At 45.9% G+C, this 23101-nt stretch overlaps 1 protein-coding gene across 2 annotated transcripts; it reads left to right on the top strand.

The window, feature by feature from the left end:
* Positions 1–3408: 3408 nt before the first annotated feature.
* On the top strand, positions 3409–5810 carry LOC105545731 (cTAGE family member 5-like). Of its 2 annotated transcripts, XM_011988751.1 has the most exons (2): positions 3409–4995; positions 5125–5810. In XM_011988751.1, the coding sequence occupies exons 1-2, from the start codon at positions 3462–3464 to the stop codon at positions 5808–5810; spliced, it is 2220 nt and encodes a 739-aa protein (XP_011844141.1). In that variant the 5' UTR covers positions 3409–3461. The 2 variants fall into 2 exon arrangements, with proteins under 2 accessions (XP_011844141.1, XP_011844140.1); XM_011988750.1 differs by having other exon boundaries at positions 3409–5810.
* Positions 5811–23101: the final 17291 nt, after the last annotated feature.

Below are 23101 nucleotides of genomic sequence, written 5' to 3' on the forward strand. Positions count from 1 at the left end.
TCGGCAAACATCTCACACCCTGCAGAGGGCTGAACAGAGGCTAAGGGCTTGATGGCAGCTAACTGTTCCCTGACAGATGTCAGCTTTGCCTGTCTGTCTCTCTTAACGTGTTTGCAGCTGTGCAGCAGGCTGACAGCCTCTGGCATTCTCTTTCTGCCTGGGTCCTCCCAAATGCACCCAAAATCCCAGCCATGCTGCTTGATCACCACAGGCCTGCCTGATGACAACAGGCTGTGGTGATTTTAATTGTCATCTTTAGAGCATGTGTAGCAGTATTTCTTTCCCAGAGGCATCAGATGTTTGTCCTGCAGACATGTTTTCCAGGAGAAAAGGCTAATAGATGAGGGCAGGCTGTATTTCCTGGCTGTCCCAATCCTTTGGAGACTTCCTGGTCATTGGCATCCCCCAGAAGGACATGCACCACGGTGGCTGCAGACTCTAGGTGGTGCTGCCCCAAGCTCTGTAACCTAGAGCGTCCGACATCAGTTGCAGCCTGGCCTGGGTTTGGGTTATTTTAAGCTGCCCCTGCAATGCAGTTGCAAATCCAGAAAAAGAGGACTGAGGGGCCTGCTCATCAGGGAAGAGCTCGGTAAGCACACGTTGTCACTGGCTTAGAGAGCAGGGAGACAATGTAATTACAGTCATTCCAAGAGGTTCATTCTGCTGCATTGCCTGTTTCAGGAGCACCCCTCCCATTCCTTTGGTGCCCATACTATTTTTTAAAAACCTTCCTGGTAAATTTCAAAATGCCACTGGTAAAAGCAAACTGCCTCACTTAGCTCCTTGGTTATTTGTTTAAAATTCAGTGTATCTCAGTAGAATTTTTTTATGGAAGGGATTGAAGCCCCTGACCCTGCCCTTTGGGGGAAGAGGATGTCCAAGAGTAGGGGGAGGAGCTTTCACCTTCAACCCAAGGACCTCAACTGCATTCCACATGAAGCATTAGCTTTAGGACAGCATGAGCACAGACCAAACCCTGAGAATGCAGTTTGCCCACTCATCTATTTATTAATTTGGTGTGTGAATTAACAGGCTTTGTCCAGAAAGAGGAAGTGGTGAAGCTGTGAAATTGCTTTCCTTGGAAAGCTTTGTTTAGTGGACCCGTATTAGTCCTGAATGGCAGGCAGAATCCTGGGTTCACAAGTGTTAATTTTCTAACTCTGAAGCTCCTTCTATTGCCATTTCCATCTGTCTAACTTTTCAGATTCCTAAGTATTTTTCTGCTTCATTCATGTATGTATTCATCATCCATTCAGTGAGCTTTCATTAAATGTGAACTGTGTGCCAGGACTGCACTGGACATGGGGGCCACTGTCCCTGCCCTTGAGCTTCCAAGACCGTGATGGGCGGATGAGCAGGGGTCAGTGGGCAGACACCGAGGTCAGTGCCGCTGGTAGCCCACATGTCTGGGGCATGTGGAGCTGTGGAGCATCACCTACTGGGTCTAGGGGCTGGCGAGGCTTTTTGGAGTTGTCCTAGAGAAACAAGTTGGCAATGATTAGGGAGGAAGTTTAGTGAAAGAAAGAGAAAGACATTTCGAGGGAAATTGGGAAAATGTGGCCAAAGGGTATACATGTAACCCTCTCTCCAGTCCGCCACAGCTTTTAGTAAGAGATCAGTTTCCCGAGAGTGTACTGTGGGCTGGGAGCTCTGTGGAGGATGTGCCAGGCATGGCTCGGGTGCTCCTGAGGCTGCTGCCCCCACGTGACATGGAGAAGGCTGTTTGCAGAACAGCCACAGGTAGCAGCACAAAGAACAAGTGTGAATGGGAAACAGATCCCAGGAGCTCTGCCTCCCTCTCATGTGTCCATTCGCTTCTCAGTAGTTACCGAATACCTGCTGCACGCACCGTCCTGGGGACTGGGAAAACAGGGAAAACCGCCGCGTCTTGGCCCTTTTGGACCTTTACATAATGATCAGCAAATAGATGAATCTGTGGTATGTCAGACCGTGATGGAGGAAGGCAGCTGTGGAGAAAGACAAAGGAAGGAAATAAGATAGAGCCTGCAAGGCTAAGGTGAGGGTGGGAGGTGCCACGCTGACAGGTGACATTCAAACAAATCCTTGAGGGAGTGGCCATGTGGGTACCTGAAGTAAGGATGGTCCAGGCAGAGGAAACAAGCAGGAAAGCCCTGAGGCAGCAGTGGGCTTGTTGTGTTCAGGGAAAGGCAAGGAAGGGAAGGCAGAAGCAGAGTAGTGGGAGGGAGCGGGTCAGAGAGGGGGAGAGGGAGCTGGGGCCAGTGCATGGAGGGCCGGGAGGCTCTATCTCGGGTAAGTTTAGAAGCTAGTGGAGGCTGCGGACTGGGGAGTGGCAGATGTGACCCCTGTTTCAATGTGAACACCCACTATCAGGTCGGCGTGGACCCAGGCTTAGAGCAGTGAACTGGTGCCTAACAAAAACAAAAAACAAAAAAACAAAAAAACAGTCTCCAGAAACCAATTAAGCAAAAATATTTATAGAACATCCAGTACATAAAGGACATATTCCTGGGTAGTTGGTTCCTCTCCTGAAGGAGCGAGCTTTCCGGATGAGTTGAAAATATGTGCATGCGCGGGAGGTGACGGCTCACTGCAGGGCATGGTGTCATCCGTGTTGAAGGAGTGCCAGTGTTTCAGAAATGGACGCAGAGCAGGTCCATTTGATGGACGGGTAAGCGGAGCACTCTCTGTGTGCCCGCACTGTTTTAAGTGCCCAGGGTCTTCTGGGGATGAGATTTGTGTTTTTCACTCGTGTGTGGGACAGTTGAGGATCATGCTAGGCAGATGTGAGCCCTTTCCTGGAAGGAGTTAATCTAAAAAGCATAATCTGCCTCATTTGGGAGGAGCTTAATAAATATCACTTCAAATGAAGCAGTGGTCAATCAGAAAATTTATATTTTAGCTATAAAATTACCTATCACAGTTTACCATGGGGCATAATCTTAGTCAAGCACCCAAATTAATGATTTCAGACCACAGATAACTGAAAACACCAAAGTGATAAGGTGGCAGGTATTTCAGTTAGCTACTGCTGCATAACGAATGACCCCAAAGCTTAGTGACTTAAAACAATGATTTGTTATTGCTTATCATTCTGTCAGCTGGGAGTTTCTTCTGCTGGCCTCACTTGGGCTCATGCACAAGGCTACATTTAGCTAGGGTGTCAGCTTGGGGATGGGCATAGCTGGGATGCTGGGTCACCTGAGTCTTTCTCTGCATGTGGTATTGTTTTAAAATACAGGTTTTAGCGCTGCCTCAGGATATAGAGCGTAACAAGGGGACTGGGGTGAGCAGCGTGGACCTGTGAGGCCTGTGGGTGCCCGCATCCTCCAGATCCCCCCCGCAGCCGACTCCGCAGTGGTCCGCTCCGGTTGCCTGGTGCAGATTTGCGTTCCAAACGGAAGGCTGCGGATTCTCTGCCCGTTATTGTGGCGCCGACAGGCTATGGTTACTTTGGCCACCGCCAGAGCAGCCTTGGCGCTATGGAGGAGCCCGGGACTACCCCTCAGCCTTACTGGGGGCTGCTCCTGGAGGAGCCACGCAGGGTTGTGGCAGCACTGCCTGAAGGCAGGAGACCAGATTCGACTCCTTATGGTTTTCCATGGGAATTGGTGATATGTGCAGCTGTCGTTGGATTTTTTGCTGTTCCCTTTTTCTTGTGGAGAAGTTTTAGATCGGTTAGGAGTCGGCTTTATGCGGGAAGAGAGAAAAACCTTGCTGACGCGCTTTCTGGACTAATTGAAGAAAAATGTAGATTACTTGAAAAGTTTAGCCTTGTTCAAAAAGAGTATGAAGCCTATGAAGTAGAGTCATCTTTAGAGGATGCCAGCTCTGAGAAGGAGGCAACAGAAGAACAAAATTTGGAGGCAACCTGTGAAAAGCTGAACAGGTCCAATTCTGAACTTGAGCATGAAATACTCTGTCTAGAAAAAGAGTTAAAAGAAGAGAAATCTAAACATTCTGAACAAGATGAACTGATGGCGGATATTTCCAAAAGGATACAGTCTCTAGAAGATGAGTCAAAATTCCTCAAATCCCAAGTAGCTGAAGCCAAAATGACCTTGAAGAGATTTCAAATGAATGAAGTACGACTGAAGATAGCAATACAAGATGCTTTGAATGAAAATTGTCAACTTCAGGAAAGCCAGAAAGAGCTTTTGCAAGAAGCTGAAGTATGGAAAGAACAAGTGAGTGAACTTAATAAACAGAAAATAACATTTGAAGACTCCAAAGTACACGCAGAACAAGTTCTAAATGATAAAGAAAATCACATCGAGACTCTAACTGAACACTTGCTACAGATCAAAGATTGGGCTGCTATGCTGGAAGAAGACATAACAGATGATGGTAACTTGGAATTAGAAATGAACAGTGAATCAGAAGGTGGTGCTTACTTAGATAATCCTCCGAAAGGAGCTTTGAAGAAACTGATTCATGCAGCTAAGTTAAATACTTCGTTAACAACCTTAGAAGGAGAAAGAAACCAAATTTATATTCAGTTATCTGAAGTTGATGAAACTAAGAAGGAGCTCAGAGGGCATATTAAAAACCTTCAGACGGAACAAGCATCTTTGCAGCTGGAAAACACACACTTTGAAAGTGAGAATCAGAAACTTCAAGAGAAAGTTAAAGTAATGACTGAATTATATCAAGAAAATGCAATGAAACTCTACAGGAAATTAATAGTAGAGGAAAATAACCGGTCAGAGAATGAGAAACTTTCTAAAGTAGACGAAACGATCAGCCATGGCACTGGAGAGCTGGAGACCTGCAGAAAGCGAGCCAAAGATCTGGAAGAACAATTTGAGAGAGTTCTTCATTTTTATCAAGGGAAGATTATTTCCTATAAGAAAAAAGTAGATGGTAATTGTTTGGCAGCTTGGATTGCTGAAAGAAACCTCAATGATTTAAGGAAAGAAAATGCTCACAACAGACAAAAATTAGCCGAAACAGAGTTTAAAATGAAACTTTTAGAAAAAGATCCTTATGCACTTGATGTTCCAAATACAGCATTTGGCAGACAGCATTCCTCATATGGTCCCTGTCCACTGGGTCGGCCTTCATCTGAGACGAGAGCTTTTCTCTATCCTCCAACTTTGTCGGAGGGTCCACGGAGACTCTCACCTTCGCTTCCAGCGGGAGGAGGAAGAGGCCCAAGAGGCCCAGGGAATCCTCTGGACCATCAGATTACCAATGAAAGAGGAGAATCAAGCTGTGAGAGGTTAACCAGTCCTCATAGGGCTCCTTCTGACACTGGGCCCCTGTCGCCTCCGTGGGAACAGGACCGTAGGATGATGTTTCCTCCACCAGGACAATCATATCCTGATTCAGCTCTTCCTCCACAAAGGCAAGACACATTTTATTCTAATTCTGCTAGACGCTCTGGACCAGCAGAACTCGGAAGTTTTAATATGCCTTCTTCGGATAAAATGGATGGGTCAATGCCTTCAGAAATGGAATCCAGTAGAAATGATACCAAAGATAATCTTGGTAATTTAAATGTGCCTGATTCATCTCTCCACGCTGAAAATGAAGCAACTGGCCCGGGCTTTGTTCCTCCAGCTCTCGCTCCAATCAGAGGTCCGTTGTTGCCAGTGCATATGAGGGGCCCGTTCATGAGAAGGGGACCTCCTTTCCCTCCACCTCCTCCAGGAACCATGTTTGAAGCTTCTCCAGATTATTTTCCACCAAGGGATTTCCCAGGTCCACCAAGGGATGTCCCAGGTCCACCACGTGCTCCATTTGCAATGAGAAATGTCTATCCACCGAGGGGCTTTCCTCCTTACCTTCCCCCAAGACCTGGATTTTGCCCCCCCACCCCCACATTCTGAAGATAGAGCGAGTTCCCTTCAGGGTTGAGTCTGCCTTCAAATGAGCCTGCTACTGAAAATCCAGAACCACGGCAAGAAAACTGACAATATTTTTGCTCTCTTCAAAAGTCATTTTGACTGTTCTCATTTTCAGTTGAAGTAACTGCTGTTACTTCAATGATTACACTTTGCTCAAGTTGAAACTTAATGGAATTATAATTCTCAGGATAGTAGTTTGTAAATAAGGATGATTTAAATATGAATCTTATGAGTAAATTATTTCCATTTTATTTTATTCTAGATAGTATAACTATTTTAACTTGATTAATCCACTATTATCTAAACAATAGTGGGAGTTTTATATATGTAATCTTGCAGGTGGGGAGGTTTTAAATTCTAAAGGTCTTGTCCTTATTCCAAGAACTGTATTTACTGTAGTTGTAGACAAATGTGAAAGTAACTTTATGCTTAATTAAATAAATTTTAGTTGATTTAAAAATATATATGGGTTGCATTATTCTTCAGGTACGGAGAGACCAACAGATCAAGTGTCGATTGCCACTGAAAAGATTGATTGTTACTCACAGATCCCAAGAGAAGGGAAAGTGCTGTGCCATGCAGCACCATATAGGGAGGCACTATGGTCAGCGAGAAGGCAGGAGTGATGGAAAAATATGGGCAGAGCCTTTATGGTGGTTTCCACGGGAAGGAGTGAGTGAGGCAAAGTGAGCAGGGTTAAGGTTAGCTATTAAGTTTGAGTAATTTCAGCAGGCTCTGGGTATAGGGGCTGTCCCTAGTTGTCTGATACCTGGCCCTGGGGTGCTTGGGGCAGAGGAACAGTGGCCTAGAGTGTGTGAGTCCTGTGGAAGGCTGATGAAGTAGGTAGCTGGGGGCATGAGCTCTGGACTGGTTAGCTTGTGTGTGAAAAGCACGCTCATGGGCAAGTTTACTGTCTGTAGGAATTGGCTAACCTGAGAGGGACAGACCTGCCAAGGTCACCAAGACCCTAGATGTCGAAGCGTCAGAATACATAAAAAGACATGGTTAATATGGTATCAGAGCCTCTGTCTTCACGTGGCCTCTCATGAAGGGCTCTAGAGTGAGCTCCCTTAAGGGAAGTCAGAGGCTGTTCAAGACAGCAGAAGCCACAAGGCCACGTAAAGCCTCAGCTTGGAAGTTACGCAACATCACTTCTGCTGCATCCCTTGGGTCAAAGCAAGTCACAGATGCACCCCAGATCCCTGCTCACGTCGAGAGGAGAGAGGAACATTAGCCATGGGAGGGGAGGGTCATTACAGTTGTTTTTGCAAACAACCTGCTACAGAAAGTGTGGCTTCAGAGCACTGCGAAGGCCTTTCTGAACAGACCAGATCCAACAGGAAGAGCAGAAAGAAGCTGGGTTCCAGCTCGTTTGTCTTTGCTAGTGTGGAGTCAGGGTATAGCTTCCCTTTCACTGTTGGTCCCCAGCATCAAGGGTCAGTTGGGTGTTTGCCCGGGAGCCTGCAGGGACTGTTTGTACTTTTAGAGGAGGGTTGGCATGGCTTTGGGTTGCTGTCTCCGAAACTGCCCCAGGGCCTGGGATCCCAGGGAGTGCCTGCCTGGGCTGGCAGGGAGCCCAGGCCTGTTTGTAAACTGTTTGAATGCCTCAGGGTCAGGGTCTCTCATGGGCATATTATTTTCTTATCAGGAGTTAAAATAACTCTAGAACTTCTCCCATAGAAATGCAGATGCTTTATTATCATGAAAGTACCGTTTGTAAAGCATATGGAATTAGGCCAGTAACAACCAACATTTGCTCCACACTTTAGGGCCCATGAAGCACTTTCTCATATGTTCTTCCTTGTTCTCGCAGTCACCTGTGGTTAGGCCTCATTGTCCTAGTTTTTCATATGAGAACACTGAAGCTCTAGCGGGGCTCAAAATTGGCTTGGGGCCTTAGGAGTTGCCCTGGGCCCAAGGGTGGAGCTATGGGAGCCCTACAAAGCCTGCCCCGTTTCATGCCATCGCTTCAGTGAATCCCTTCTCTCCCCCATACCTGCTCATTCTGTGTGGCTGCACTCATTAGATTATTTCACCCTTTGAATTAGATGCCTCAGGGAGTCCCCTGAGCGGGCTAAGTTAACCTTTGCAGGGGGTACTGACACCCCCAGGTACAGCCCAGCCCTGCATGCTGCTTTTTGCTCCAGGGACCCCAGCCTGGTCCACTATTTGCTGGGAGAAGATTTCAGTCCCTCCAGAACACACAGCCTTTGAGGAGCCACGGCTCCCAGAGCCCGAGCCCCAAGTCACCACTGGGTGCAGTGCACGCTCCTCTGCTCTGCAGTGGTGGAGCTTCATCCTGGTGAGTCATTAGTTCTGCGTCTACAGGTGTCTCAGCGAGACGCCTACCTGTCTGCTTCACAGCCCCAGGTGAAGCCGTCATTCTCAATCCGACTGGGGAAGAGAAGGCGGCATCACAGCTGAGTTCCTCTCCAACATAGAACCACGGGGCATTGTCCTCAGACACACGCTAATATGAACCCAGGCTAATGAGGCAGAACCTCTCAAAATAGCATTCTGTTTCTTTGGAAACCAAGGTGTAGTTTTTTTAAATGCCGCGTGGCCCTCGATCACATTTTGCATTTCCTAGCACTTATTCTACCATTTTTACAGGGACCTGTGGCAGGCAGAGGGGCTCGGGGCAGCTTCCCTGCAGGATTCCACTTCCTGCTTGGGTCGACCCCGCTGCTGCGAGGGAGGGCTTGCCCCTCGCCTCCCTGCTCTCTGGGTGTTTCCTTTGTGAAGGGAGGGGCCTGGCCTGCTAGAAAACATCTCAAAGCCCTGTCACAGAGGAAGTCCAGCTTCCCTTAGGATGCTCTGAAGAAGGTGCTTTCCAAATGAGAGGGCCTCAGAAGGACAGTGGCACCTCCCTGACTGGGTGAGTCAGGTGCGGCTCTAGCCAAGGTGAGTGGGGCCTGCTGTGTCCGAGGTGGTGAAAGCAGGCACTGAGACTGCTCCGGAATCATGGCTCTCTGAGGTTGTTGCTCTGAAGTCCTGCCTCTGGGCCCTCGTCCAGTGTCGTGACAGCTCTTTTCTCTGGAAGAGGACAGTCTCTCTCCCTGCACGAACTGCTTTCAGCCTGACATTTCTTCTCCTGCTTAGGGCCGTTCTCTGTGGACTGCTTCGTGGTGTCTGCTGTTTTTCTTAGCTCAGTGCTTCTCAATGAGGGTGCTTTTGACCTCCCACAGGGGCATTTGGTAATGTCCAGAGATATTTTACACAGTAACTACTGGAGGTGTGCTACTGGCATCGAGTAGAGGCCAGGGATGCTGCTAAACACCCCACAACGCAGGACAGATCCCCACACACCCCCACAGCAATTCTCTATTCCAAAATGTAGTACTAATTAGGTTAAGAAACCCTGCTAATGATGATGTTCCCCTACCTGGTAAATAAAATTCAAGGTTCTCGGCCTCCAGATCAGTACAAAATGGATGTTTCTTGACTGAAATGCTTGGAGCCAGAAGTGTTTTAAATTTAGGATTTTGGAAAATTTGCATTATATTTACTGGTTGAGCGTTCCCAACCTGAAAATCTGAAATCGAAAATGCTCCAATGAGCATTTCCTTTGAGCATGACCTTTGAGCATCATGTTGATACTCAAAAAGTTGCAGAATTTGGAGTATTTCAGATTTTTGGATTGTTCAACCTGTACTTTTCACAGTATCTTGAAAACGGACCATGCTTATCTTTCCTCTTTTGATCTAGAGCCTCCTTCTTTTCCATGTCCATACCGTGAATTCCTATTCAAGCCCAGAGAAAAGTATTCATTACTACTATGCATTAGCTACTGAAGGCCAGGTGATGTTTTCCCAGATCTAACTCATCATGATCATGATCATCATTATCATCATCATCATCATCAACAATTACCTTAGGGTCATCATAAGAATTGCATATAAGCCAGTCACCAAGCAGTCGTCAGTCATCTGCCTTTAGCCCAGTGCTACCTGAATTCAGTTTCTGTCATCATGTATTTCTTAATTTCAAAATAGGCAGCAGCATTAAATCTGGTCCATGGGCTCATTAACATCATCATCATCATCACCACCACCACCACCGCCGCCATCGTTGTCATCATCATTGCAAACCAGGCAACAAGCAGTCATTAAGCTCATGCTGATTCTGATGCTGATGGTGAATGAGAAGCAGCGCTGCAGAAAACCACCTCATTCCTAGCATCCCAGGGCCACAGGTGCTCTGTGTTAGGTTGAGTGTTCACTTGTCCAGTGTGACAAGTGTTGACTTGTCCATGTATTTTTGTTAAGAGTTATTGGCATCTGAGTTTCTGGTGACCAGATGCATCTTTCTAAACACAAACGCGCGCACACACACACACACACACACACGGAAGACTGTTGGAGAAACCCAAATGGTGTCATAGGAGGCAGGTGGGAGAAGACGCTTTGGTTGCTCAACCAGGTATGATTCTGCCAGACAAAAGACCCTATATGGTTCTTTTTTCTGCCCCACCACTGCCTCATTATGGCTATGATAGGTTTATTGAAGCTAAAGCTTGGGCATTCTGGGGCAGCCTTTGCCCCACACCCACACGAATCTTTTTCCTTTTTCAATTGCCATTGAAGTCTGGAAATAGCACTCTACCTTTTCCTCTGGCCCCATGGAAACTGGGACTTCTGGGTGTTTAACTTAGCATCTGACTCCATTAGATGCTCAGGGCTTCCTGCACTTACACCTAGAGATTGGGAAAAGGAGTGTTCTGGGGAAAGCAGGGGGGACCAGTTTGCTGTCTATTTGGTGGCTTTCCCTGTACAGTGGAGAGAGCAGCCAGAACCTGAAGTGACATCTGAGACATTGTCATCTGATGTAGAGTCTCTCTTCCCTCCCTGACCTCGTTCCTGTGCCGCCTCTCCCTCCCTCCCACTTCCAACAGTGCACTTAGGAATGAGTTATGAAGTGTCTTATTGGAAAGCAAGACTTGAATAGCAATGAAGGGCAGACACTATAGTTAGTTATTATTGATCATCTCTACCTGCACTTTCTATATTTGCAAGCCCTTTTCGGGACTTAGTGAGTAATAAATAAAGTGTCTCTAGATCACCTTGCTGCTTCCCACTGCTGCTGCCTCGTGTATGCAGTTCTAGTTGTGTACCCACTGGATACACACACTAAGGAGGTGAGACCTTCGAAAGAAATGCAAAATATTTCCACAATTGTGTTGCTGTACAAACTGACCTGTCAAAACCAAAACTAAATTTAGGTAGATTATAATCAACACCCCCAGTGGATGTTATCGGTGCCTTGTCTAGGGCCCCTTTACCAGGTGGAGGCACTCATCTCCCAACTTTGAGTATTGCTCACAGCAGCTGCCTGCTTCCTGAAGAACTGCCCTTGGCAGAGCAGAAGCCATCATGCTAGGAAGTTATCCACTCCCTCGGCATCCCATAGCCAATAACTGATTGCCATCAGGGCTGTGTTCGTTATCTGTGTCTCAAAATAAATTACTCCCAAACTTAGTGCCTTAAACGGACAATGAATATTTGTTATTTCACAATCTTTGTGGGTCAGGGATTTGGGAGCAGCTTAGCAGAGTGGTTCCAGTTTGGGTTCCTCAGGAGGTTGCCCACAGACTGTCCATCAGGGCTGCAAGTGACCTGCAGGCTTGACTGAGGCAGGTGGCCCTGCCTCTGGGGTGGCTCACTGGCCTGACTGGCAAGGTGGGGCCGGTTGTTGGCAGAATGCTCAGTCCCTCTAACCATGGGACTCTCCCAAGTTCAGCTTCTAGAGTAGCTTATGATAATATACTTTCTCTAACACCTATATATTCTAAAAGATATTTCATAAAATAACCTTCCTCTAATTTTGAAATCTGCAACATTTCAGCAGGTCGTTTTAGACATTCAGAGGCTGAACATTTTAGATTCTGGTTCGGAAGGCATGTGGGTGCCCTCAGTGTCAATAGCAGCAGCTAATATTTCCCAAAGCTTTTCCATGCACCAGGCCATGAGAAGGGCAAAAAGTGTTGTGATTCTGTTGAAGCAATGCCCACTACCCCTTCAGTCCCACCTTGAAAATGTAACAAGGCTACTGGGAAACTATCTTCAACATCAGTGCTTTTTTCATTTTGCTTCTCTTGATTTTTACATCTTATAAAACTGAGACTCCACCTATATTTGTTCTTTCATCCAATGCACGTTGGCTTCTGACCTCACCCCTGAAACGGCTTTTCCAGAGGTCTGCAGTAACCTCCTGAGACCACATCCCAAGTGATTCTTTTCAGTTTTTTTATTACGTGACCTTTCCATGGAGCTTGACCCCAGTGAATAACTTCCCTTCTTGAATCTCCTCCTTCTTGAAACTCTTCTCTCTTGGATTTCGAACTTGGATGACAGAGTGAGAAGGGCCTGGCATGTTTGCTCTGGACTGGGTAACCCAATGGAGCTATGTGGATTTTCTGCACAAATTTGGGATGTAAACACACCCAGTGGGGCTTCTGCCCAGAAGATTGTAGCTAGGCTGGGCTGGAGGTAGGGAAAGCAGGGAGGAGGCTACGTGTTGGTGGGAGGAGGCTGATAGAGCCTGAACCAGGGGAGGCAGTGAGCCTTAGGAGAGAGCAGGTAGATTCTAGATACTTAGGAGAGCCACTGTCACAGAGCTTTGTAAAGGGACTTTGGATGGAGTGGGCACTGGGGGAGGACAGAAAGGAAAATAGAGGCGCTGAAGATGTGTCCAGGCTTCTCCAGGGGTAGTTAGTAATGCCATTGACACAAGTCAACTGATGTATTTCTGTGTTTTTGCTGAGTTCTTCTTCGTTTTTGACTTTTCTTGGGTACATGAATTTCCAGAAGTATCTGTTCCAGGGGCAACTGACAACTGAGAGGGCTGTGAGGCATGGGAGGGCGGGTGGGGCACAGGCAGCTCCACTGCGCGCCACCCCTCCAGCAGGAGTGGTTTCTTTATATGTACCAGGGATATTTCTGCATTGAACTCTAGACCATGTGGAACTTGGTTTTTAGCAGGTCAAATGCCAGGCACAATTTTCTAGATGGGCCAGATGCAACCACACTTAGGAACCATACTTCATTAAAGTGTGTATGGACCCAGGTTCTCTTCCTTCACAATTTTGTGAGTACAAATGAGGTTGGACATTAACATCACATATCTGAGAAGGCTGGGTCTCACTTAAAAAAAAAAACAAACAGTTTTTTGGTTTTTTTTTTTTTTTTTTTGAGACGGAGTCTCGCTCTGTCCCCCTGGTTGGAGTGCAATGGCACGATCTCAGCTCACTGCAAGCTCCGCCTCCCGGGTTCCCGCCATTCTCCTGCCTCAGCCTCCTGAGTAGCTGGGACTATAGGCGCCTGCCAGCGCGCCCGGCTAATTTTTTGTATTTTTTTTTAAGTAGAGATGGGGTTTCACCGTGGTCTCGATCTCCTGACGTTGTGATCCGCCCGCCTCGGCCTCCCAAAGTGCTGGGATTACAGGCGTGAGCCACCGCACCCGGCCAAAAAAAACAATTTTATTGAGATATAATTCACATCATAGATTTCACCCTTCTAAAGTTTATGGTTCAGTGGTTTTTGATATATTCATAGAATTGTGCAACCATCACCACTTCAAAATTTTAGAACATTTTCACCACCCTTCTCTCCCTTCTCTCCCACAAAACTCTGTACTCATTAGAAGTCATGCCTTACTCTTTCCTGGCAACCTTGTATCTACTTTTTGTCTCTACAGAATTGTCTATTCTGAGCATTTACTATAAATGGAACCATAAAACATGTGGCTTTTTGTGTCTGGCTTCGTATACTTAGCATAATGATTTAAAAGTTCACCCGTGTTGTAGCATGTATCAGCAATACATCATTCATTATGATTGCTGAATAATAATCCATTTTATGGATATATCACTTTTTGTTTGTCTATTCATTCATTGATGGATACTTGGGTTGTTTCCATTTTTTTGGCTATCATGAATAATGCTGGCATGAACATTTGTATACAAGTCTTTGTGTGGACATATATTTCATTTCTCTTGGAGAGACACCTGGGGGTGGAATTGCTAGGCTATTATGGTAACTGTATCTTTACATTAACCAATATTGAAGAACTGACACGTGGGCTGCATCTTTTTTCTGATCCCATCAGTGATGCATGAGAGTTCCAACTTCTCCACATCCTCACCAACACTGTTATTGTCTGTCTTTTTTATTTCAGTGCATATGAAGCGGCATGTCATTGTGGTTTTGATTTGTATTTCCTTAATGATTAATGGTGTTGAGCGTCTTTCCATGTGTGTATCGGTCATTTGTGTATCCTCTTTGGAGAAATGTCTATTTAAATCATTTGCTTATTTTTAAATTGGGTTATTCTTTTATTGTTGACTTGTAAGAGTTATTTATTCTGGACTCCAGTCCCTTATCAGATCTATGACTTGCAAATATCTTCTCCCATTTTGTGGCTGTCTTTTCACTTTCTTGATTGTGTGCTTTAAAGGACAAAAGATTTTTGTTTTGAAGATGTGCAAGTTACATTTCTTTCTTTTATTGCCTGTGATTTCAGTATTTATCTAAGAAACCATTGCCTAATTTAAGGTATAAAGATTTATTCCCAGGTTTTCTCCTAAGAGTTCCATAGTTTTAACTCTTGCATGTAAGACTATGACCCATATTGAGTTAATTTTTGTATGTGGTTTGAAATAGGAGTCCAACTTCATTCTTTTGCAGGTGAATATCCAGTTGTCCCAGCACCACTTATTGAAAAGACTATTCATCTCCCATGTGATTGTCTAGGTTTGTCTAAATCAATTGGCCATAAAAGTAAGGATTTCTGTTCATAATTTAATAAAAATTTAGTTCTATTCCGTTAAACTACGTGTCTAGCCTTTTCTAGTGCCATGCGGTCTTAATTACTATAGCTTTGCATTAAGTTCTGAAATTGGGAAACTTGAGTCCTCTAATTTTGTTGTAAGATTGTTTCGGCTATTCTGGATCCCTTGCATTTTTATATGAATTGTAGGGTCAGTTTGTCAATTTCTACATAGAAGCCAGATGACATTTTTGAGAGGATAGTGTTGAATCTGTGTATCAATTTGGGAAATGTTGCCATCTTAATACTTAAGTCTTCTGATTCATGAAGATGGCATGTCTTTCCACTTATTTAGGCCTTCTTTAATTTCTTATCATGATATCTTATAATTTTTAGTGTGTAAGACTTGCATTTTCTTTGCAAGTGCCAAATGCTACTGATTAGAAGTACACTGGAAAAATCTTTCGGTTGCTATACCCTTTTCTGGCTTTTATTACTGTTTTTAATTGACAGATAATAACTATATATTTATGGGATACAGTGTGATTATGAAGCCTTGCACCTATGTTGTTTATGTCAAGTATTTTTTTCTTCTAGATGCTATTGTAAGTTGTTTCCTTGATTTCATCTTCAGATTATTCATCACTAGTATATAGAAAAACAATTGATTTTTTTAATATTGACCTTGTATCCTGCGACTTTACTGTACTTGTTTATGGGTTCTGAAAGCGTTTTTTATGGATTTTCCAGATAAGAGATCATACCATCTGTGAATAGAGATCGTTTCATTTACTAACCATTATTTTTGCTAAATGAATCAATAAGTAAGAGCAGTGGGAGTAAGACATGCAGTCTAGACAGTCTCTAGAAGGTGGCCTTGAGAAGGCCAGCAGTGATCAGCAGTGGATGAGAACAGGTTTAGGACTGTGAGACTGGAGTGGGGTTGAGGCAGGGAAAGTGAGGAGGAATGATAGGCAGGTACAAGGTAGAATCGAGTGAGTGGTAGATCAGGAAATCCTAGACAACAGGTTGGTGGCTCAGTCATTTGTATTACCCTTTCAGCAAGCTGGGTGCCTCTCCTGGAACACATTTAAAGGATCCAAAGGACTCCTTCTAGCAGTGCCATCGTAGCAGGAAAAAGATGTAAGTCTAAGCCATTCTTGTTGGCTTTATACAGACAGGATAGGTTGTGAAGTAGGCAAAGGGCAGAAGAGGAGAGAGAACTAACATTTATCATCTAGTATGTGCCAACATTTTGCATATATTGTTTAGTTTAGCCCTTACAGTACTCCTACTTTTGCAAATGTGAATCTGGTGTTTTTGTGTAATATTCAGAAAATGCATGATATTTATGTAGTGGTAGCTGCCATCACACCGTAAGTCAGTTGCCCATTTCTCCATCCATGAGGCAGCCGTCCTCTCTATTATAAGGAGCTCATTTCTCAATTAGTTCTTTGAAAACTGAAAAGCATGTAGATCTAGAACAATATCCTGCATTAGTGATTCTTAACCAGGAGTGTGTTAGGAGAAAACTCCCCAGTAGTTTCTTGTATTTCTGCTTTGTTCTAGTTCTTTTTATTTATTTTATTTTATTTGTTTATTTTTTGAGACGGAGTCTCGCTCTGTCACCAGGCTGCAGTGTAGTGGCACAATCTCTGCTCACTGCAACCTCTGCCTCCCAGATTCAAGCGATTCTCCTGTCTCAGCCTCCCCAGTAACTGGAACTACAGGTGCATGCCACCACGCCCAACTAATTTTTGTATTTTTAGTAGAGACGAGGTTTCACCATGTTGGCCAGGATGGTTTCAATCTCTTGATCTCGTGATCCACCCACCTCAGCCTCCCAAAGTGCTGGGATTACAGGCTTGAGCCACCACTCCCAGCAGCCCCTGCCCTTTTTTTTTTTAAGATGGAGTCTCACCCTGTCACTCAGGCTGGAGTGCAATGGTGCGATCTCAGCTCACTGCAACCTCCGCCTCCTGGGTTCAAGCAATTTTCTTGCCTCGGCCTCCTGAGTAGCTGGGATTACAGGCGTGCACCACCATGCCCAGCTAATTTTTGTGTTTTTAGTAGAGAAGGGTTTTACCATGTTGGGTTTACCTGGTTTTACCAGGCGGTCTCCAACTCCTGACCTCAGGTGATATACCCACCTCAGCCTCCCAAAGTACTGGGATTACAGGCGTGAACCACTGCGCCCAGACTAGTTCTAGTTATCTTTTTAACTATTTTTTCAAGAAGATTATAAAGGAAATCATCTTGGCAGACAAAAATAAGAGTCCCCCCTCCAGGGAAGAGAGATTTGCTTACTGTGTATGATAATAAAGATAATGTTGGCCAGGCACAGTGGCTCATGCCTGTAATCCCAGCACTTTGGAAGTCTGAGGCAGGCAGGTCACTTGAGCCCAGGAGTTCAAGATCAGCCTGGACAACATAATGAGACTCCATCTCTACAGGAAAAAAAAGTTAGCTGGGCATGGTGGCGTGCGTATGTGGTCCCAGCTACTTTGGAGGCTGAGGCAGGATGGTGGTTTGAGCCTAGGTCAGGGCTACAGTGAGTCATGATGGCGCCACTGCCCTCCAGCCTGGGCGACAGAGCAAGACCGTCTCCAAAAAAAAAAAAAAAAAAAAAGAGACAGCGTCTTACTATGATGTAAAAGTTGGGCAGGTTTACCTGCAGTCCTTTCAGCCTTTCAAAAGATTTGGGTTTCTGAAACTTGGGGCTCCTCTGCTGTGATGAACCCAACATGTGCTCTGTATTCACCTGGGCCACTGCATCCTCTGGTGCCAGAGAACAAAGAGAACCAACCTGAACATGAAGTTTATGCTGCTTGCTGTGCTTTGTTGCTGACTCAGGAGTTTTGTGTCTTCTGCCAGTGTGCATGGAACTGTGGCAGACTAACTCCTGTCAAGGTGCTCATCTAAATCACCTGTGCGGTTTCAAAAATCCATACCTGCCCGGGCCCTACCCCAGTGATTCAGATGCAGTATGTCTGGAGTGGAGTCCAGGTACCTGGGTTTCTCTAAGTTCTCTGAATTGTCCTGAGCACATGACCATTGGAGACCACTGTTCTCACAACGGTCAGGCCCCCACGCCGACCAAACTGGCCAAGCTTCTGGCGGGGATCAGTGCGCAGCTGGAAGTACTCAGCGAGGTTCTGGAGACACTGTAAGAAGGCAGCTGCAGGGGTGCCTCATGGGAAGAGATGGGCCTCCTCTGTTGGTTGCAACAGGCTTTGTCTCATAACCACAGCATCCCCCCTCTCAGGGCATCCGGCTGGGTGTGTAGGGCATGTGCACCCACAACTTCTTAGAGAACAGCCTTCCGCAGAGGGCAGTGACTGCAGAACCAGGACCTGCCCTGAGCGTGTTAGCCAGGCTGTGAGAGGGTGCCCTCTCCTGGACATGCTGCTGCTGCTCACATAGTTCCTTCGCTTCAAACTGAGTCTCTGAAATGATAAGAACACTTCAATAATTATTCTAAAAACATACATTTGTGTTACACACAACTGTTTCTCTGTCTCATACACACACACACACACACCCCTCTAGAGCTGTATGGCTTGTTAATAGGCTTTGAAAATCTTTTATATTCACCAAGCTGTCCCCGATGGCACAGCTAGAAGGAGCTGGAGAAAAAGACAAGTCAGTCTGAAGCTTTCTTGTAGGCTGAGAGTTAAATTTCCCATAGATGGGCTCCTCCAGGGAAGGGGATGCGGAGTGTTGGACTTTCCTGTGCCAAAGTTGAGACTGGGGCCCTGGGGTTTGCTGAACGCTAATAGAATTTAGCAGACTCTTGTTCTCCCTGAAGAAAAGAGCTTTTGAAAGCAGGCATTGTCCGCAGAAAAGAGAAGAAGTGTTTGGGCTAAGAGGAGGAACGTCAGGCAGCCATTAAGAGAGGCTTGTGGTTACGTTGGTGTTACGTGGGAAATTTTTTAACATTTTAAAAGCGAAAAAAAGACCATGGCAAGAGCATCCTGAATCTCAGGGGTTGTGTATTGGAATCTGAAAAGTGGAGAGGATATTTACCATCACAGGGGCTGTCAGATCATGGATGTTAAGCATTTGGCGCACTGGGAACACTCCCTACTGGTAGCTCTAAATACCATTATTGGCCGCATGCTCAGCTGTTTTATTTTCACCCCATTCCAGGGCAGAAGGTGGGGGGATGTGGGCAGTGGTGTCAGGATCTAGCTGGGAGGGGTGAGGGGAGAGGAGGTTGAAGATGAGGAAATGCCTGTTCTGCTGTCTTGGTAGCCCGAGCTTCGGGCCCTGTCCCACAGGTAGATGTGTAAATGTCCCAGGTGGAGCCCATAGCAAACACCCCTCTGCACCTTCCCACCAGAGTTCTTTCAGGGCCGTCCAAGAGACAGCCAGAATCCATTCCCTGCCTAAAGCACAGAGAATCTGACTTGAGCCACTGTCTTGCGGCTCGATTTCCCTACAGTTTCTACAGAGTGCGAGCCCCATCTGTAAGGAATATTTAGAAAACCACCTTCAGAGGCAGTCTCCCACCCGACGATGGCAGCTGAAGAGGGCAATGCTGTCAGAGCCTATGCTGGTTATGGGTTCTCTGCAGCTCCCCACAAACCAGCCCAATACCACGTGCATCTCAACCAGGGCAATCCAGGTTTCTTTTTCCTTTAAGTCAGGGGTCCCCAGCCCCTGGGCCATGGACCAGTACCGGTCTGTGGCCTGTTAGGAACTAGGCCACACAGCAGGAGGTGAGTGGCAGGTGAGCAAGCGAAGCTTCCTCTATATACAGCTGCTCCCCATCACTCGAATTACCATCTGAGCTCCACCTCCTGTCAGATCAGCAGTGGCATTAGATTCTCATAGGGGCACGAACCCTGTTGTGAACTGTGCATGCCAGCGATCTAGGTTCCCCACTCCTTATGAGAATCTAACACCTAATGATCTGTCACTGTCTCCCATGACCCCCAGATGGGACCATCAAGTTGCAGGAAAACAAGCTCAGGGCTCCCACTGATTCTACATTATGGTGAGTTGTAGAATTGTATAGTTGTTTCATTATATATTACAATATAATAATAATAGAAATAAAGTGCACACTAAATGTAATGCACTTGAATCATCCCAAAACCATCCCCCGACCCGGTCCATGGAAAAATTGTCTTCCACGAAACTGGTCCCTGGTGCCAAAAACGTTGGGGACCACTGCTTTAAGTGACTGCAGGCTCCATTGGCACTGTTGGGTTTGCCCTTTTGCAAACTTCTCAGTCCTTTCACACCTTTTCTTTGAACATCCACTGGGCATCTTCTTCTCACCCTGCAGCTGTAATTTTCAGATTTAGGGAACTCAGCTCCCTAAGCAAAACCCCAGCCAACCACCATTGCCTCATCCCCAGCTGCAGTGATTGGCTCCAAGGGTGAATACGTCACCCAAACCCAGCCAATCAGAGTCCTTTTACTGAACTTCCACATGTAGGGCTCTTCTATCTTGGATTTTTATTACCTGGGAGGGCACAAAGCTGGTGTTTCCTGTGCTGATGTCCCAGTGCCCTGACTCACAAAGAAAGAGTGTCTGTAGGGCGAGACAACAAGCCCAACACATGAGGTGTGGAGAGCTGGAGAGCACTCATGCCTTTGCTTTAGTTCCTGAATCCAGTTGTGCCTGCAGCCACTTCTGCCCTGTCCTTTCACAGTTATCTGTCCCAATACATCCCACTCCCTGCTTGATGATTTGAATTGTTGCTGACACTTTTTAACCTCTAAAGTTGTGATGACTACAAACTTGTTGCCCAAGCAGTTCTTCAATGCAGGGGATGGTGTGTCTGTATCCGTTTAATTTCTATTTGAAGATTAGAAGCTGTTGCTGGCCTGTCTCTGGCCCTCCAGGCTCTGTCCTGTGAGATGACTCTTTCCTTCTTTGCTCTGCATACAGCACTACTGTCTTTGTCATTTATTAGTATTGTTATCTTAGTTATTATTCAAATCATATAAAGTTCTGCAGTGAGGATTTCATGTATTAGATTTGTTTTCTCCACAACAAGATGACAAGCTTTTGGAATTATTTTTACATCTTAAAAAACAGTCTCTTCAGGACTGACCTTAATTCTGGGCACCTATCCAATAAATAATAACATTAATTAAATAAAAAACATTTTCCCAAAACACAGAACCAACTGTGTGGCCTCCTCTGAGCACGATCACACTTCCTGGTGATTGAGCCTTCAGCTGATGCTGATCATTTGAATGTTCACATTGTCAATGTGAAGAGGCCAAGCAGAAGCACATATGGTGTGAGCCAGGGGAAGAGATTTTTGTACAACTCCTCTAAAGTAAACATTGTTTTGGGGAGAATCCCAGAAAAACACACATTCGTCATCGTTGCTGTGTTTTCCTGATTAGTCGCAGGACCACAGTGATTCTGAAGCAGCAGGTCCTGGTCAAGCTAAAGGAAGAGGGGGATCTGGGATTAGGGTGCAGGTAAGGAGGGACAACACTTCAGCACAGAAACGAGGCCTAGACTTTCTAATTTGGGATGCTTTTTGCATGTGCTTCTTTACTGAAGGAGACAGAGCTTTTGATGCATTTAATACTGGCAAATTACTTTAAAATGGCTAAAACACAGATACAGTTTAAGCTCTCTCCTAATCCCCTAAACAAATACTTGAGAACTGCAAAGAAAGTAAACTAAGCTAATCTCCATCTGAGAAGGTCTCCTTAGTTTGACTTCTGTTCCTGTGAACCCTTGGAGAGAAGACCCTGGTTCAAAGTCCTTGCCAGGGAGCTCATCGCTACTGCCAAGGACAGGTGGGTGTTTAAGGAGTATGTGCAGACAACTCAAGGAGCACAAAGGATGGATGTACGATGTTTGTCAGAAAATGGGAAGTGCTGAACAAATTAGCCAAGAACTTTTCTAGGTTCATTAACCTTTGTGTTGTAGTCAGGGTGCAGTCAAGAAATGCAGGGAGTTTCGTGGAAGGAGTTTAATATAGCAGTCTAGTTAGAAGGGTGTTATAAAACCAGGGGAGGAGGGTGAGGCAACCCAGAGATTAGCAACTGCAGGAATCCATTACCACTGCTAGGACGGAGGAACAAGGGGAGGGGACTGAGCCACCAGACGCAGGAACTGTGAGCTGGAACTCTGGATGAGGGGCTGCATGAGATGCCACCTGAGGACCCTGTGGCTGAAACCATGGGGGAAAGGCCATCATGGGGAATGGGAAATGGAAGCCAAGAAGAGGCTGTGTGATGGAGCTGGGTCCAAGGAGGAAATGTGGTCACCTACAGAGAGAGACGTAGTCACTGCCCAAGAAAAGGCTGGAAAGGGAGGCGGAGCTGGTGTATTACCAAGTTTCCCCCTTCTTCCATCCATGCCTCCATTGGCTCAATCTAACAGGAAGCAAGTGGGCACAGAAGCCATCCCCCAGCAGTACCAAGCAGAGTAGGGGAAGGTGGGTAATGGGTCTGAAATCAAACAGAGAGATAACTTGCCCACCTGTGCCAGCTGTTTTTCTGCCACGCAAGTCTGCGTGCTTTGGGGCACAGCATATGTTCCAGGCTGAGATGAGATGACAATGATGATGAAAAACTGTTCAGGGGAGTAGATGTTCCCACTTCCAGGCTTCAATAAACATAAACCAGTATATCTATTGATGGTTGACAGGAAAAGATTTCCAATCTTCCAAGAGTCTCAGGTCCCATCACCCCTGAGGGGCCGGGAGTAGTCCTGCTCTTCCTCAGTTTCCCTACAGTCAACAGGTGCTGTAGGAGACTAGATGAGGCAGGGAAAGGAGAGCCTTTCAGCTCTTCTCCCTGAGCCCCATTTCCCCACCTCTTCCACATCTGGGTATGAAAATGGACCATATTGCCACTGAGAGAAAGCAAAATCCCTAAACGTGAGCTTGCATAGCATTACTGATACACCTGATCTTCAGAGTTTTGGTTAACACAAGTTTACACATATTTTCAAAAAATAATTGACCTAACAAAGCTTTTGTTTGACTTTCAATTCCATTCTGTTGACTGCCCCTGCCCCCCTCCAACTCCTGCCACCCACCGGGCAAACAATCCTGATCAAGCTCACCCTTCCGTCCTCCAAATACTCTTTCTAGATACTCGGGACTAGAAGTTAGGGGTTCAAATCAAAAATGAATAAGACACAGTCCTGCCTCTTTTTCCTTCCATTCCCCTAGAACAGTAGTTGTCCCTCTCCCCTAACCCACCCCTGCAGAATCCTTCCTGCAGATGTCGTCTCACTGAGGAAAATAATACACAAAGCAGGGAAAGTGAAGGTGCTGTGCTTCAGGTGGGCACAGGAGCCCCAATCCCCTCCTTACCACCTCCCCCAGCCTGGGCTCATTCTGGCAATCCCTGGACCTTTTCAAAGCAGAGTTTGCAAATTTCTGCTTCAGGGCAATTCAGTAAATGCACATAAACTCCTTAGCAAATCTGTTGGGAGATAGAACCTAAATTAGGCTTGTCATAAAAATTGCTAAACTTTACTGTTTGTGTGCCTGTTGGCTAATAGGAATCTGTCAGGT

Source organism: Mandrillus leucophaeus, unplaced genomic scaffold (genome assembly GCF_000951045.1).
Source record: "Mandrillus leucophaeus isolate KB7577 unplaced genomic scaffold, Mleu.le_1.0 Scaffold338, whole genome shotgun sequence".
NCBI classification, from domain to species: domain Eukaryota; kingdom Metazoa; phylum Chordata; class Mammalia; order Primates; family Cercopithecidae; genus Mandrillus; species Mandrillus leucophaeus.

Bases quoted from the DNA above. Each gene is read 5' to 3' on its own strand.
- LOC105545731 (XM_011988750.1), top strand. From the start codon at position 3,462: ATGGAGGAGCCCGGGACTACCCCTCAGCCTTACTGGGGGCTGCTCCTG.